Raw genomic sequence first — 17,168 nt, 5'->3', positions numbered from 1 at the left:
TTATGTTTGCGGGGGATATCCGGTAAAGAATGTCTTTCTTAATACCAAAAAAAACAAACTACCTTCTGTCGTTTATACTACAGCTTTAGACTCGATCGTGCAGATGCGGTTATTTTTACACATGTCCTATTTCTTCTGTGCTCGTTTATCAGACTTTTTCGTTCCTCGGCGAGACACGGGATATTCGATGCCTTCCAAAGCGCGGATTCATTTCTATCCGATTTTGGCGTAGACTAGACAGGCGGTGCCGATGACCGCCAAGGGAACTTGGTCAATTCCGCAGATCCAAAGTTAGCTCAGACTCCCGGGTCATGGACCCCTTAATCCTCCTCATTCTCCTATTTTCTCCTGGATTCTCTCATTTCTCGATTTGCTTCTACACTTGACTCGGTTCAGCTGCTCGAGAGCATGATTTAACCGCTCGAGCAGGAATCAGGAAGTACAATCAGTTCTCTGGGTGATCTAACCCATGTGATTCAAAGACAAACATACAAAGTTCTATTTTGAATTTTTTTATCCTCTTTCCAATTATCGTCGAGCCGTCAACTCGGCATCAACGTCCCTAGTAACTTAATGACAATGAAAGAAACGAGATGGCAGCGCTTTCGTAATCATAAGACAGTTGTTAAATCAGGACTTGGACCTACTTGCCTTCAATTTGGTTGAGCTTCTGATTTCCACCAGGAACCTCGTTCTTGTTCCTACTTTCACGGCGAGGTCGCTAAGCCTCCTTACGAAGACTGGTGGGTCACCGTCTTCGCCGTTTACGTCGTCAACGTTGAATCGTATCATTCGCGATGATTCGCCAGCGATGTTTCTGGCTACCAGAGCGTATCGGCCACTGTCATCCGTTCTCGAATGCTCTAAAGTCAATTGCACCACGTTTCCTCGTGCCTGAACGTGGTAACGTTCTCTCGCGACTGGAAGTTGATCCCGCAATCTGAAACAGCGAGCATTCAAAAATTATGAAGAATAGGTGTCGCATTCTCTCCCATTCCATGTAATATTTTTTTTCAAACAGTCGAGAAGAGTCACTCTGTTACTGGATCAAGTATACGAGGCTCTTGATCAACATATCCATCAGCTAGGCGTTAACGAGGGGTCATAGATTGAGAACACGTGGTTCCTACACGTGCGTTAAAATAGCATACCGGACTTTTGTCACATGTCACACGCTCCACGTGGATCAGACTCTTCATGACATCTTAAACAATACGAAGAAGCTCGATTCAGTTTCAGGTACAAGCTAGTGTGTAAAATTTAGTCTATTTTCAGATACGTTTATGTATGGAATAAACACAGAATGAGGAACTTGTATTAATCCTCGATCGCAGCCAATCGAAGGTACCCTAATAATAGGTAAATAACAAATCAAGGCCCAGTCGTTTGAGCTTGCGGACAACAACCTCATTCCAAGTCTTCACGTTGCAGCATTCGCGACCTTCTTTCGCAAGAGGTAATCGGCAAATGTCACGATACTCATTCTGATCTGTTTTCGTTGGATTTGGGGATGGCTGATGTCCAAACGACGTTCTATAAAACAATCATCCGAGTCTGCGAGATCATCACTCGATACAATGATCGATAGTTTTCTGGGAATAATTAAACGTTGCGCAATTGGCATCTACGTTGAATAATGCGCAAACACCTTTGGCACCACTAACTACCCAGCTCGACAACCAAACTATCGATACTTCATCAAAGAATACGGACAATCCACAACAGAATTCACAAACACAATTCTGTTGGACATAAATTGTTGCGAAAATATTTGAATATATTTTTTAAAAATATACTTAAAGACACTTTCATTTTTCGTATGATTTAAATTGAAAATATAGAGTGAAAAATAATATGTTTTTTAGAAAATCTTTTCAAGTTATAATGGTCTAGCTTCACGAATGAATTCAGCCTGTGAATTACACGACTCGCATTTATTGAGACGAAAGGGGAAGGACGTAAAAGAGATGTTTTTTGATAATTTTTTGGAGTACTCAGACCTACCCTTGCTTAACTTCGTGTGGCGCAGTAATAGCTCTTTTTCCATTAGCACACTTGCAGCACTGACTTCCCATGGCGAGGTAAAATGAGAAAATTGAATGATACAAAGTGACGCGGCGGGTCAGCCGACGCTCAAAATGACATCAGAATTTTCTCGAGATGTTTTAACGTCGTCAGTTAACGCCCGGTGGTATCTTAGCCGGTACGGCGAGCCTTCGTAGTTTTCACGTAACCGCACAATTTTATTTATAGTCATTCTTTGTCCGATGTTTAATGCTCGGCGGTCGATTCTGTTTCCCCATTCACGGGGCTTCTACAGCTTTCGGAATTACAACAGATTCGGGAAAATTCAACTTTATGGATAATTGGATGTATAGCGAAACGTTGAAATCCGAATCACTGATCAAGTTACGACAAGTGCAGAGTTATTGAGCGCTTAACGAGTTACGTCAGTTTTCAGATTTGGCACTGCCGCGCTGTCAAGTACCTGCGTTTTCCGTCTTTGTAATTCCACAATTTAGTTAGCAACTAACTCTCGTACTAAACACTTTCACCCAATACCCGACCTGAACATAAATAACTAATCAAGTCGAGTAATTAAAAGCTTCTCTATGCCCAACGGATATCACATCAACATTATTCGTTTTTGCACGTTTCACTTGCAGTCAGCCTCAGACTACACTTTTCCAGAATTCAATTCACTCGGTAACCACTTTACACCTCAATTTCGGCCACTTAGGCCTGATATTCCTTGCTTCTTGTCGTGTCTTCGTTCGGAGCGGCGCGCGTTTTCGAAAGGAGAGCGTCGCTTCCTGGTTGGAAGTGCGTCGGTGGGGTCGGTTGGTCGGACGTCGCGACGCTCGCGGAGCAAGACTGATAGCGTCCGCCTCCCAAACCTCGGGCGGCAAAACTTCTCTACCCTTCTCAACATTGAGACGCCTCCGATCGGGAGCTTCAAAAGCTTAAGCGCTGTTCAGACGGTATGGATAAAAATTACGGGGCTCGATATTTGCGGGGGTGACGGTAACGGTTAATCGGTCACGACAGATGAAAGATCCTGCGGTTTTTGCGGGGGATGAACTGCCTTCCCCCTTTATTTTATCAATGAATCGCTAATAGGGATATCAATTCCAAAGTTCCGATCAAAATCCACAAAGCTGCGACCTCTCGTCGGTGTGAGGAAAGCTTCACGCCGTGCGTTTCTCGTCGCGTGCCAAGGCCCCGCCGGTTCGAGGTATTTTCGTTTCCGAGGGACGTCGCAATCTTCGGATAATATGTGATGTTGTGTTGGCTACATCCTATAGCTACCGCTCACACGTCACCACTACCGTATTCCAACCAGATTTCATTCCGATCTTTTGGGAAAAACCCTCGACAGCTGTTCAGCCCTGTTACACATTTTATCCGGATGTCGTATTTCTCGATTATCGATTGTCGATTGTTCACGTTGTCAACTTACGGAATACTTAGGAAAAAAAAATTCATTCATCGAGAAATAACCTTAATACAGTTTTTGTTTGATTGTCTTTAGTCTTAATTCGTCGGGTAATCCTCCGAGTTAAAAATGCAAGTATTATCCTAAGTTTGGAATCATTCTCCGAAGCTGTTAAATAGACGTTTTTTCTTTCTGCAAATTGATACTTGGCAAATTTAGACTTACGTACGTTTACCTCAAGTTGCGCAACTTGATAGCGTTTTGTTAATCGAATGTCTTGCACGTGTTGAATTTTATTTGGAATATATAGTAATGACTTCCTTAATATTGGATATAATTGAAAATAAATATAGAACGATTGCTTGTAGGTTCTTCCTACAATTTTCAAGCTACGCATTTCATGTGATTTGACAAAAATCTCTGTTTTTTGTCAACACCGCAAACTGCGCGTAGCTCCCTGGTCCGTTACACGACGTTTCAGACACAATTTATTTTCTTCCGCTGTCACTCATGTTGGCGGGTCTAAAGCTTGTCGCAACCTTGATGCATTTTTAAACGGTGCACTCAATCTTCTAGAAATTAAGCATTTAGAGTCAGGAAGTTTTGTGTTATACTCACAGTTCAAAGTTGAGTTTTCCATAATTCCCTGTCTGGTCCAATATTACTTCCACTGTCAAATCTGATCCTGGACGTCCTGAGGCTGTCAATTGTTTCGCGTCGTCCTGCCATAGCGGTGCATCGATTTTACTCGGTTTGGCAGTGGTACCATCTTGGACAAGCAAAATAAACGATTATTAACGCACAAATCATCGGCTTGCAAACGAAGAAAAGATCCAAAAAGTTGAAAAACTTTTAGCTGAATCGGTTCACACCCATATTTTACATGCATGGAGAAGAGCGGCCAACGATCCTCGAGGGTAGATGAAGATATTTTAGAGTAAATAAAAAGCAATTTGCGATGACATGAAAGTATGAAACGATAAGGTGTCGAAGTAATGAATCTAGTAACAAGTTCGTTCCTTGAATAAGCCTTGGTCGGGAGATGAATCGATTTCTGTGATCTGTGAGGATTGATTTTGCACACGCCAGAATGGCAGAGATCTTCAGAGTGCAGCGTTGACAGGTGTTAAGCGGTGTTAGCGAGATGCGAGCGATAAAGTCGGGGTAAAAGTTTCGAGTTCGTACAGCTATACAGTAATACACGGAGATATGTTTTCGGTGTGTGCTCAACTTGCCGAGATTCTAAAAATACTGTTTAAATGACTGTGCGCAAGTGGCACGCCTAGCCTCAAGATATTCAAGCTCAAACTCTCGAAGCATCTGCAACATCGTGCGGGAGGACCGGCTTTCTGCGCTTCCACTTTCTCCAGGAGCTTTCCGAACAATTGCTGCTTCGACACCCGATTTTCCGTCGTTTTCGCCCAGGTATAATTATTATTTCATCAAGCTCGATCGCCACGACCAGGGCGAAGAGCTTGTGATTTGAAAAGTCTTCGTCTTTTCACGGCAATTGAGAGCATAGAAAATTTGCAAAATTTTCAAGCTCCCGATGTCTTGTAACAGAAAATTGAAAACTTTGGGAAGGATCGGCGAGCATCTCCGTACAAGAAGAATAAATAAGAGTAAAAATACCCGACTCAATTTTGGATGAACGCATGAAAATTTCACCGTTAATCACTCAAGTGTCAGACCGGAAAACTTTGGCGGTCACGCGAAGGCCTTGCAGAGTAAAGTGAAAGGCTCGGCTGATATGAGCCAATAAGGGGGGAGACCAGGAGTCCAGGAAAAACAGCGAAGGAACGCAGCTTGTAATTTCGTTCGGATGTCCTGAGCCCGAGTCTCCGTCGGCGAATGGTTTTATCCAAATCTCTTACCTGCGAGCGTCATGTCGTAAGGTGTCGTCGGTACCTCCTGCGCCACACTCGCCCTGACATCACTCCGGCAGCAAGCAGTGCCCGGCAAACGTGGGGCACGCTGTTTGTCTCTTTTCCAATTCGACGACGCACGCACCGCGCACCTCTAAATCTGTGGGCAGGAGGGGCCGCCGCGCGCTAAGGGCTGCGGTCTAAAATCGTCTTTCGGGTACGTCGCGACGCGTCGCGTCACGGCGCCGACCCAAGACCAGACCAATGAGCATGCGCGACGCTGACGTAATTCCCCTCTTGACATGTCGAGTTACGTTGTATTCATACCAGACACAACATAACACCGGGGCTGCTGTTTATACTTTGATAAACATTCGCTCCTCGTTATCTCTACAACTCTGATCCCCAAATACGCATATTTGCATGCATGCCTTAAGGACAGGTGTATTATCATCATCGCAGATGTAAACCAACATTTATACGATTTAACGATATTCACTCAATCAAGTAAGATTGCTTGTTGAACTATGTATAAAAAGCAGCTGAGGGAGATGGACGAGTATGATGATCCGAGGTAGAATATGAAGATGCGTTTCGATTAATTTCTTGTGTTTTTCTTTTCTGTTTTTTTTTTTTACCCTTTTTTTGGTGTTTTCAGCTTAAATTAATCTCTTATAATTATTTACATGGTAGTATTTAGAACTATTCGGCGTTTGATAATTATAATCATTAACGTAATATAATAAATGAATAAATTTAACAAACTATAAGTTGCAATATTACAGTTATGCGCAGGCTTGTATACATAATAAATATGAATTTTTCATTTACTTTTAAATAAATATACATGTATTATATATGAGTGTCTTTCGTGGTAATACAGTTGTTCGAGATAAATAATCGTTAGTTTTTCAACTGTACATGCGTAGATATATTCATCTTATTCCCGGTGTTTCCACCACTTGGGTAGCCACCTGTGAATCTCTTCCTGGATTTGGCGATAGAGAAGAAGTCCGATGAATGGTAAGGCGAGGATTTCACTCTTTAGAAAGTAAACGTAAATGGCAGCAGCGAGCAGGGTAAGATCAGTAACGTAACTCATCGTCGACTTCACCTTTCTCTCAGCGTCGGCATTCAGCTCGGCTACAGTGTCCGAGTACTGTCTAGTTGGCCTGTATTTTCGACTCCCCAACGCCTGATGAAGACGCTCCATTTTCACCTCGGTCGGGGTCTCAGGACGGAAGCGATCCCTTGAACTAGACCTGGAATTTGGTCGACTGGACTTTCGTTTTTCCAACGACTTATCTCTCGACGATCGAATGTCCTCTGACGTCGACCTCGATGGCAGTCGGCCGCGTTGTTGCACCGATTTTTCCTGTGGCGCGACTCGGTTTTCGGTTCTTGAGGATGGTCTCGAAGGGCGTCGCTCTCTCGACACGTTCCTTGAGTGAGGAACACCCGCTACCGATTCATTCCTCGAAGATGAACGGCTCTCCCGCTTCGTCATATCCTTCGAATCTTTAGCTGGCGTTGAGCCCCGCGATGCGACGCTGTTTCTTCTGACCTTGACGCTGTCTTCACGTTCCGCCGATTTCCGGGCATCTTTAACCGCCTCTCGCTTCGTCGTTGGCGTCTCCGTTTTATCGGGAAGATTTGATTTGCTCCTTCTTGTCACGTCCTCCATAGCTGCCACGTCCTTCAGGGTACCATTCGCTTTCAGTAAAACCTTCGTGTCGTTTTGCACAACCGGTGACTCAATTTCGCCAACCAGGGCTGCTTTGACCAGATCTTCCCTTTTCAGGTAGAGCGGTGGATGGACGGATTGTCCGGAAGAGTGTTGCTTGACTATTTCCGTGTAATGACTTATCACAGCCATATTAGCCTCGGCTTCTTCTTCCAACGAGGTTTGCCGTACCTGCCTCCTTCGGTTCCTCGCTACTTCCGCGGCGGAGAGAACATTCGAGTTGTCGATGTCCGATTCGGAAATCACCGCACCCTTAACTTCGTCCGGTATGCTGGTCAACGATTTCTTTCTCAACGTTACAGTCTGCTGTTGCGGTGGTTGCTGAACTTGAGTTTCTTCGGGCTGAAGGGACTTGCGAATTGGTTTTTCTGGCGGTACGGGTCTTCCGAATTGGTTCAACGGAATCACCTCGGTCTCCGTTCTTTTCTTCAATATCGACTTCGGCATCAAATTTGTCGGCGACGATGGAAGAGAAACCGGCCTCGTCGGAATGGACGAAGAAATGTCCAAAATTGGAATCGTATGAGGAGGGACTGGCGGTGGATCAGGACTGATGTGCTGCACAGGTCTTCCTCTGGGATGGTACGTATCCTCCTCATCGATAATCGGCTGAGCCAGGATCCGTGCCTTCAGTAATTTCAGATCTTCGCTATCACTGCTCTCCTCCTCTTCCACCTCCTCGTCTTCCTCCTCCTCTGAAGTTTCCACACTCTGGACCTCGGCCTCCTCCACCACCTTATTATTTCTGTAGGATTCCTTTTCGGGTACATCAGTTTCCGGAACCTCTGATATCTCTACAGTCAATGGCATGTTTTTCGAGTCCCATCGATGCAATCTTTCACTGTGATCTGGCATACCAGCTGCGATTACCGTAGTCCGTAGATTGGGATCTGAAGAAGCGTCTAAGAGTACATTCGGTCTGGTGCTGAGGGTTGCTGGGGTTTCGGTCTGACCTTCGCTCGACCTCCTGCGATTCCGCTTCGCCTGCCAAGCTATTTGGCTAGTTACGCCAGAGTTGGACAGTTTTCTCCTAAGAGAAGCTCTTCTCTCGGGTGAGCTGCCGTCGATGGCTTCCAGAGAGTTGATCCTTATCTTTACCTCGCCCTTCTGCGAGGCCTTTCCTGTCAGACCAGCCAATTCACCGGTGCGCCTCTCCGTCTGAGCCTTCCGCTTGGCTAATTCCGCTTCTTCGACGGCTACAGCGTGGTAAAAACGCTCCATCGCGCGCTCGTGTAGCAGCTCGGTTGAACTCACGGCCTCCCGAAGAGTTTCCACCACCTCATGACTGGCACTGAATAACTCTGGCAATGAGAGTGACAGGGGCGGAGGGACTAGATCATCTTCTTCAGCCGCCATATTGATCTGCTGACCCTCTTTAATACCTGAAAATGTAATCGAGTTGTAACTCGAGGGTAAAAAATATTTTTAATATGAAGCATAAAATCGAAATGGTCTTACTTGTAGCATTATTTTGTTCTTGGCTGATGTGATTGTTTTCATCAGGGTACAATACCAGCATGAATTCGGAGCTACCGTGAAGCATGCTCTCGTCATTTTCTCTTGGCGAACTGGGCGACATTAGAATATTGTCAACCGTATTTTGTTTCCTCAAACCGACGTTCAATGGCCTAGTATCAGGCAGGCTATCGACAGTCTTTTGTTTCTGTAAAACAAGATTCGAGGATGTTGAGTGTGGCGTTGCGGCCAGTAACTCCTCGTGGGACTCCTGTATCTTCGGCATCAGTAACGGTGACGGACTTCTCTCCCTCGAAACCGAACGAGACCTTGAATCCCTGAAGGGGGAACGCCGACTTGCCAATATTGGTTCCAAAGTCTTTTGCTTACCAAAATTCAGGTTTCCCCGGCTGTCGGAGACATTAAGAGTTGCCAGAGTCTGCGGAAAGCATCAGGTTAATTGGTATTGTTACTGAGAGAGTTAGATAACATATAGATGAACACGTTAGATAACTCGTAAAATCTCACTTCCGTGTCCTTGGGCAAAGTCAAATTGTCCCCGGTGTCGATCCTCTCTTGCTTCGACAACCTTTTTGCCTTCAATGGTGGGTCTGGCTTTGGCTTTGGTCTGGAACCAGCTCTTCTGGCGAACGCTGGGTCATCCGCCCGACTCAATCTCCCGGTGCTAAGCTGCTGGGTTGACGTCCATTCGGGACTCGGATTCCTGACTCCCCTGTTAGCCTCTTCTCGAGTCAAGCTTCGCGTCCTCTGAACCGGCTCGGCAAAACTCACCTCACGCTTTTCTTTCGTTTTGTTGATTTCTCGCTGACTCTGAGACTTTCCTTTCAACGGAGGCTCGGTGATCCTATCCATGTAAAAGAATCGAAAAACGCAAATGCACCCTGCGTAATAACGAACAACAGAATGAACAGAGCAATACTCTCACTAACCCTCTCTTCACGTCCGGAATGAAGACGACATCGCTCTCTTCGCTAGGTTCACTCACTCCGTAAGGGTTTTCAGCCTTCACTCGAAAGCGATATTCCGATCCTTCGATCAACTCGCCCAGGGTTGTTGTCAACTGACGACACGTAGTCGCTTTCAGCCAGACGTCCCAGCCCAACTATTCGAGTGATAAAAACAGGATCGTTCAAATTTCATCTCCTCACGAAACACAATCTATCACATATTTCTTCCAACATCCATTAACTTACTCTGTAATATTCTACGATATAAGTCCCTATTTTACATCCCCCGTCATCGTCCGGTTCCTTCCAAGAAAGCGTTACTGAACGACCGAGGGTCATAGTGACCATCGCTTTACCCGGTGCTGACGGTCGATCTGCGAATAAAATATATTTTAAAAATTGAATCAATCAAGCCACATGAAAGTTCTTTTCAGTTGATCAAAGTAAAGTTATGTACCAGTGACGGTGACCAGAAAGGACGACACGTCTTCGCCAAGCTTGTTCGACGCTTGGATCGTGTACTCTCCACGGTCAGCCCGTTTGGCGTCAGGAATCTTGAGCACCGATTCACCCTCCATCGCTTCGACGACGTGTCTCTGGTCCTGTGGAATTGCCTCACCGTCGTGAAGCCAAGTGACACTTGGCAAAGGTCTACCTGCCAGGGAGACCTTAAGTCTGATTGTTTCGTCTTGCTCAAAAAGTAGCCCGTCTTCGTATTGCCGAGGGAGTCTGATTTTCGGGGGTGCTGAAAGAAGTCCTCTGCATCATTAACGTTTCCCAAACGTCAATCCTGGACAACTTTTTCATGGTATTACCGACCGGCAGAAGAGTTTCTGACCATTTAAATGTGGAACGATGGGCTTTTCAACTCACCTTCCAGAATAAGCTTCGCTTTGGTGCTGATGTGCCCGACCCTGTTGGTGGCCGTGCACTTGATCTCTCCCTCGTCGTTCAGAGCGGTCTGATGAATGAGGAGTGAACTCTTCCCGTTCTCGGTCACGATCCGCGTCCTCCGGCTACTGAATATTTCGAAGCCGTCCTTAAACCAGGATATCTTCGGGAGTGGAGTGCCCGAGAACTGCACGACGAACTCTGCCTGAAAATTTTCAACGAAAATTACTGAGTTATAATATTCGAAAAGTCGACCGAGAACGAGCAGCTCCGACGTATGCTCCTGGTGTGAAGGTTCAAAACGAACTGGCAAACGTAAACAAAGTGCTTTGGCAAAATAAGCAATTCTCTCCGAAGCCGGGAATAGGCGTAGCTGCACCGCCTGGAGCCTGAGCATGCTTTATTTATCCAATTGCTCATTTTCAGCTCCAGTCGACTAGCTGGCGATATTTCATCATCACGAATCAAGCCCGCCTCTTACCTGTTCGTTCTCAAGAGCCACCGTGTCCTTGAGCTCTAGGTCGAAGTGCGGGGTGCTCGTTGTCGTCCTCTGCAGGGTGACCGTGAGAGGGTCGGACAATTCGCTGGGTTCGGAGAGACCGAGGGCGTTTTGGGCACGGACGCGAAACTGGTACCGCCATCCTGGCTCAAGGCCACTCAAGGTCAGCTCGGGGAACGTGCAGAGAATCGGGGCAGCTCGGATCCAGTGCGGAGACCCCATGCGCCGGTGCTCAACCATGTACCCAACGATAGCAGAACCCCCGTTGCTAGGGGAGCGTTCCCACCTGATGCTGACGACATCCGGTTGCGTTTCCTCGGTACCAGGGACGAGGATTGGCTTGCCCGGAGGCCGCGGAAGACCTGGGAAGTTGCTTGGCATGAGTTCGGCATGTCGTGGTCATGCTTACTTGCAGAATGCAATCGAAGGTTGCGCTAGATGTACCCAACGCATCGGGCAGTCGATAGATCAGCAGTGCATCGGGCATGTGGAAAATCCAATCTCGTTGGACTACCCTCGAAAGAGGCATGCGCGCACCTACACTATGGCACATCCACACGCCAGTGACCAACACATCCGCGCACGTGGCGATCCCGAAATAAAATAGAAACAGCTTGGCAGAAGACGAGACACTCGAAACGGTTGCCGAAGTCACACGGAGATACCCGGACTCCTCGACGACGACGACGTGGCACTGAACCCCAGGGAACTTACTTCGAAACCAGAGATACCCTGTTTCTGTCAAACTACTGATAAATTAAAAGACTGTAAAAATAAGCCAATCCATGGCAGCAATACGATACTATTAGCGAAGGCTGATGGTGGTTGAAATAAGAATGATATTGTTAATCTCGATCAACTTTACGGCACCTAATACAACTGGAATTGAGCAACGCTGATTGTGAGTGTCGAGGAAAACTGCGGATGTAGCGAAGTGTTTTGCCTTCGTCGAAAGTACAATCGCTCACCTTAGCGGTAGGTGAGAGTACAACTTTAGTTTGGCTGATCTTCCGAAACTTGGCAATCTGCTTTGTCTTGTCGACTATATTGTATACGTGGAATATAACGAGCGAGACCTACCGTCGGGCTTGTCAAAAAATATACCGCTATTGACACTACGAAATAAGCTGTGTACCTGGCGAGACAGCGTTGGTGCGGACGCTTAGTAGAAGCCTCTCAGAAAATATTTGAGCATTTGAAAATGTCCGACCTGCCAATCCAAGGAGCTATATACCTACCAACAGAATAGAACACGCCTGCGATTATGTTTAAAAAAAAATATTACTATCAGGTGAATCTTATTTCTCTTGACTTCTTAACTTTCACAGTTTGTACGTAGAACGCACCTATTCAAAATTTAATGGAATGTTGGTGGTGCATTTTAATTTCTTTGACTGATTTTTTAGCTCGGTTACAATTCAACTAGATATCTGGTCAGGTTTCACCTGTTTACGATGATTTAAAATTTTTTTTAAATTGTAACAAAAACATTTTCTCTCGCAAGTGTGAAATAATATGAGCAAATCGTCAGTCCCGATTTTTTACGTGTGAAGAAATCATCACGTCTGAATAAATATTAGGTAACGACTAGGCGATGAGTGTTATCTCCGCTCGACTCTCAATAACACCAAGGGATAGCCGAAAGCAGCTGAACAGCTGAATATTTAAGAAATGAAAACTTGACTAGAGCAACGACCCCGATTGATGGAGGGCCCAACAAATAATGATAGAACGAAGAAAAAAAAAAGAAAAAAGGAAAACATTCTTATACTCGGCTCGCAGTCAGTATCCAAATTTAGTGACCAGTCGAGCCGACGTCTACTGGTCGTAGACAACTAAACCACGTGTCATACGAGCGGCGCATTTCCGAAGTTTAAATCTCGATTGAAAAAAACTGTAGATATCCGAAGTATTCAGGCGAAAATTCAAAGGTCTTACAACGAAAGGCTATCGGTCTGGATTTAATCAAGACCGATGGCTCATAAAAAAGTTCCAGCCCTTGAACAATCTTCGTCGTGTGGTTCGCTCGAAGCGATGCGCAAGAAAAAAAAAAAAAAAAAAAAATTGCAAACCAGTTGTTAGTGCAGAAGTACGCGAACAGGACTGTCAAAACTGTCATAGGAATTGGCGAGGAATGTATAATCTGGGTTAGCCTCAAGCACCGAGATGGCGGCGGTGGTTGCGGCAGGGTTACGGATTCGCTTTTGCTGAGCTTGCAGGAAGGAGGGGCGAAGGGGAGGAGGGGGAGGAATGGCGAGCGTCCTCCCTCCGCTCTTACGTGAGACCGCCGCGAGCTTTTCGTGGCTGCCTGCGTCGCTGGCGTACCTGGACTGCTCCAGTGCACCTTTTTGCCACCGTTTCCGGCCCCTGCAAGGCTCTTGGGGTAGGCGGCCTTGGCCGGGGCGTTGCCCATCGCGCGCTCGGGGTGGGCCCCCCTCCGTCCTGGGCCAGGCTGCCTCGTCACCGCTTCTCCTTGTCGCCGGGTCCGTCCTCGCCACCGTCTTCACTTCGCACCTCGCCCGACCGCGGGTCTCGATATAGCGCGAGCCTGACGCGAGCGCGGGGAAGGAGTGACTAGATAGACGGGCCGATAGGGCGCCGATCTAAGCGACAGCGGCGACCCCGCGTCTTCCGTCGACGAATTGCGGCCAAGCTGAGAACGAACCGACGCCGACGCCGACGCCATCGGACGAACGATGCGCGGCTATTTTTGCACCCGCGGCACTGTGAATAAGCTCAAAGCTTCGCTCCCTGCGATGCCGATTCTCTGCTGCTGCTCGTCGTCGCCGCTTTGCTCTTGCTCTCACCCCGATCAACCTCCGTCGACAATGGCACGTGCGATTTTCAACTAGGTTTAACTTCGCGGAGAAACACGTTTTTTTTTTTTTACGACTAAATGCCGGTCGTCTGTACACGATTCTTGCATTCTCGATATTTTGGTACCTAAACGGCCACACTCAGCACAACCAGCATTCTTGAGGATTTATCGTTGTTTGATTAGCTAAATTCATGATCTGTTGCGATGATTGATTGCAAATTCATCAAGTCATAAGATTGAATTATTATTGAAATATACGGTAATAAACGGTGGCTGATCAGATCTCCTGTTTCCTGTACATCTATTCGTTTCAGGAGTTTGTGCACTGATTTATTGTATATCAATATTTCAATATCAATTAATCATTTTATCAATACGACATACGCATTCCATGTATATTGTCTTTTGTCATTCCCACGACATTTGTTGTGTTGTAAACACGCACAATTTTCCATTACCATTATTGATTACTACTTGTGAGCGCCTCACCTGAGATTATTTTTTAATAACGGGACGTTGAAAACTTCGTGACCTTGAAAACAGTATTTATTTCACCTGCATCAAGACTCAGCGGTGGGAGGAAATGTCGAGAACTCGAAACTGAAACATCAGAGTCTCTCCTAATACCGCCGCACACGTTTCGTCTCCTTCCTTTCTCTATCAGTCCTGCCACCTCTTTCACCGCCCATCTCTCTCTGCTACCTTGGCTTCTCCTTCTGGTCATCGACGGTCAGTGAACCGCGTACAAGCATCGGCTTACCTCACTAACTCGTACAGGTGATGCTCTGATCTCTGCCCCCGTATAAGTTTTCATCTCAGTTTTCATACTTTCCAAAAGAAAAAACTACCTGCTTGATCCGATAGCGCAAAGCGATCGAATCTTTATTCAGCTGAGTCGTAGAAACACTGAAATATACTTTTCACTCTTCAATCTCGCGTCGCATGTTCGATCCGTTCGATCGCCTTCTCCTTATGTATATCCGGAAACTGTGTTTCATTCTTGATACAGATTCAATGACAACTTATTATTGACTCGATTTTAAAAAGGGAGATGGTGAACAGCAAGCCGCTTCACACGTGGGAACGTGTCAAGAAATATTATACCGGTCAGATTGGAATTTTCGGATGAAACCACAGCCGGTTTCCCCAGGCTACAGAGAATCACTTTAACGTCTTTGGTAGGAACCGGTAAACCAAGCATTGATCGACACGCGTAGCGTTACTTCTCGTTTCTCGTACAATCCAAGCGACATTCTCAGTCGATTGTACGTCCACCGTAGTCTTACTCGAGCAATTGCTAGTGAAGCTGCTCCTTTTTTCTACAAAACAGAAATGTGCTTATATTCAGAAATCAGTCGTTTAAATTTTTCAACCGACTTTCATCAAAAGTGATAAGTGACAAGTTTCTACGCTCTCTAAGAAGATAAAACATACTCCAAACAGATAAAGGAAACAATCGATGAAAAGCGCGAACGAAGTGAAGTGAGGCGGAATTCGGCGACCCTCCTGCATGGTCTTCTTTCTTGGGATTACGAGGACTGGTCTCCCTGCTCATATTACCGAGCAAGAGGAATTAAGAGCGAGTGGAACGGGAAGGAGGAAGGCCGGAGGGGAAGATGGGCGCGTATCGGTGCCAGGATACCGTTGTACCTGAATGGGCGAGGTGTACCCACCACCCAGCTCCCGGCTTGCCTCTCGGCTCCCCAGCATCCCGTTCGGTCCAGCGCAGTCTCGTCGAGCAGGTAGACCGAGGAGCGCGGCGTGACGCGTTCGCGTGGCTCGCGTCGACCGGCTCACCGCCACGGCCGTCACCCCAGGTAGGGCTTCGTGATAGTGGTAACCTGGCATCGCCGGGCGACTGTCACCAGGAATCGGAATTAAGGAACCTGATCCCAGTCGTTCTCGGCTGCCGTGCACGGCTGCACCCAAGTTCGAGTCTCTACCTGTGAACCCGCGTCTGCATTGGCGGAAATCTGTTACCGTTTCGTTCGTGAATTGTTTGCGTTTACTTTAGAATAATTTGTTTGTTAGATGGTCGAGTTAGCCGATAGGGCAGTGATTTTTATAGTTTTCCGGTATTCGTACGTCTTTCTCTAGTCTCGGTTTAATCGCATACTGGAAATGAACATATGGTTGTAGTTACTGGAATGTGTCATGCCTCTGGAATGAAGCTTGGGCAAAATTCTAACGTCATCGAATCATCGTTTGGCGCACAACGCGTGACTAGGTACGATAAGACGTGGTGTTGAGCTTGCGCGGATTAACTATTATGGAGTCTGTTTGAATTATGTAACTTGGCGGTTGAACGATAATTGCGATGAATGTGTCGGAGAAGAAAACTGCAAGGCATGATAAAGTCGGACTGTCTTTCTCCTTGATTCCAAGACCCATTGTAACATGCGACACTGATTTTTCGAAAAAAATTTGATGGAAATTCACTGTGCTGAAAAAGCTGAGCTAACAGCTTACCCGTCTAATTGCACGTGTCCATCCGTCTCAACGACTCATAACCGACTTCCATCCAAAGGTCTAAGTTTGTGCTTAGACTGTACTCACCTCGAATTGCCGCAGTAGTTTATGCTTGCATCATGAAGTAAACGTGTAACGGCATATTATGCAAATTGCCAGGGAGCGGCAGAGCGACGCGCAGCGTGTGGCGCGCGATCAGGGTGGCCACTCCCCTAACCTGAGGGGGGCTGGCACGCGCCTGCGTTTTACTTACAATTAGAGAGAGCACAAGACCACCGAGGGTGACTCGAGCCGCTGTCTAATGTCGAATCAACTCTACTTTTAACCAATGACTATGACGACGACGATGATGATGAAGAAATGAGAGCAGTGGTTAACCGATTCTTCGTCTTCTAGGCGGAGTCATGAGGGCTGTGGACTTCCTCGAAGCCCTCGATTCGCGGCTGGTCTATTTGCCCGGCGGCCACGACCGCGAAGGTCGACCCTTGATCGTGGTGAACATGCCCTCGGAACCGCAGTCCGGGACAAAGTCGCTCCTGGAAAAACTGCTCCGATATTTCATCGAGATCTTCAGGTAACGGTCGCAACTAGAGACGTCAGTCGCTTGTCGAAACCGAGAATTGTAAGGTGATCCTCTTATTCTCAGCGAAGAGACCAAGTCGAATGGGTTCACGATCCTCGTAGACGCTCAGCGAGAAGCTTGGCGCGTGGCTCGGGGGTGCATCAGACAAGCCTCAACCTCCTGCGGAGCAGCCAAAGTCCTAGTCATCGTCCTTCGGCAGGATGGGTTCTGGGAGAAGCACGTCGACAATTGCACCAAGTCGCACAAAGAGGGAGAGGTGAGAATATAGGATATACTTGGGTATCCTGAAATCGTGTAATCTGTAATTAAATCCTGTTCAGCCCCTCTTCGTCCCATTGGCAAAGTTGTCCGCCCACGTGGAAATCTCGCAGCTGCCCCCCGAGTTGGGGGGATCCAAAAACTACAGTCATTCGGACTGGATTCAAACACGAATCGTAAGT

At 46.7% G+C, this 17,168-nt stretch overlaps 3 protein-coding genes across 7 annotated transcripts in view; 1 reads left to right on the top strand and 2 right to left on the bottom strand.

Moving 5' to 3' along the window:
* LOC124404240 (titin homolog) overlaps positions 1–5,493 on the bottom strand; it is a 61,450-nt gene extending 55,957 nt beyond the window's left edge. Inside the window, exons 1-3 of the mRNA XM_046878219.1 lie at positions 5,311–5,493; positions 4,055–4,205; positions 652–940 (exon numbers count right to left, since the gene is read on the bottom strand). Of these exons, the coding sequence (XP_046734175.1) occupies positions 652–940; positions 4,055–4,205; positions 5,311–5,323 (453 nt within the window). The 5' untranslated portion in view covers positions 5,324–5,493. The remainder of the gene's footprint in view (positions 1–651; positions 941–4,054; positions 4,206–5,310) is intronic.
* A 459-nt stretch (positions 5,494–5,952) lies between these two features.
* On the bottom strand, positions 5,953–13,439 carry LOC124416759 (muscle M-line assembly protein unc-89). Its single transcript, XM_046898068.1, has 9 exons — positions 13,184–13,439; positions 10,841–11,220; positions 10,342–10,564; positions 9,926–10,213; positions 9,715–9,842; positions 9,451–9,623; positions 9,029–9,365; positions 8,504–8,939; positions 5,953–8,427 (listed from the first exon to the last, which is right to left on the bottom strand). The coding sequence occupies exons 1-9, from the start codon at positions 13,269–13,271 to the stop codon at positions 6,242–6,244; spliced, it is 4,239 nt and encodes a 1,412-aa protein (XP_046754024.1). The 5' UTR covers positions 13,272–13,439; the 3' UTR covers positions 5,953–6,241.
* LOC124416756 (titin) overlaps positions 10,164–17,168 on the top strand; it is a 54,352-nt gene continuing 47,347 nt past the window's right edge. For 2 of the 5 annotated variants that reach the window (XM_046898063.1, XM_046898060.1), the window contains exons 1-4: positions 15,395–15,493; positions 16,542–16,719; positions 16,792–16,984; positions 17,049–17,162. In XM_046898063.1, the coding sequence (XP_046754019.1) occupies positions 16,550–16,719; positions 16,792–16,984; positions 17,049–17,162 (477 nt within the window). In that variant the 5' untranslated portion in view covers positions 15,395–15,493; positions 16,542–16,549. Of the gene's footprint in view, positions 10,169–15,394; positions 15,494–16,541; positions 16,720–16,791; positions 16,985–17,048; positions 17,163–17,168 lie in introns of those variants that run through there. The other 3 variants (XM_046898057.1, XM_046898058.1, XM_046898064.1) reach the window with 2 other exon arrangements.

The sequence above is a fragment of the Diprion similis genome, chromosome 3 (genome assembly GCF_021155765.1).
Source record: "Diprion similis isolate iyDipSimi1 chromosome 3, iyDipSimi1.1, whole genome shotgun sequence".
NCBI classification, from domain to species: domain Eukaryota; kingdom Metazoa; phylum Arthropoda; class Insecta; order Hymenoptera; family Diprionidae; genus Diprion; species Diprion similis.
The sequence above is the reverse complement of the archived record's forward strand: the minus strand, read 5'-3'. Positions and strand labels throughout refer to the sequence as shown.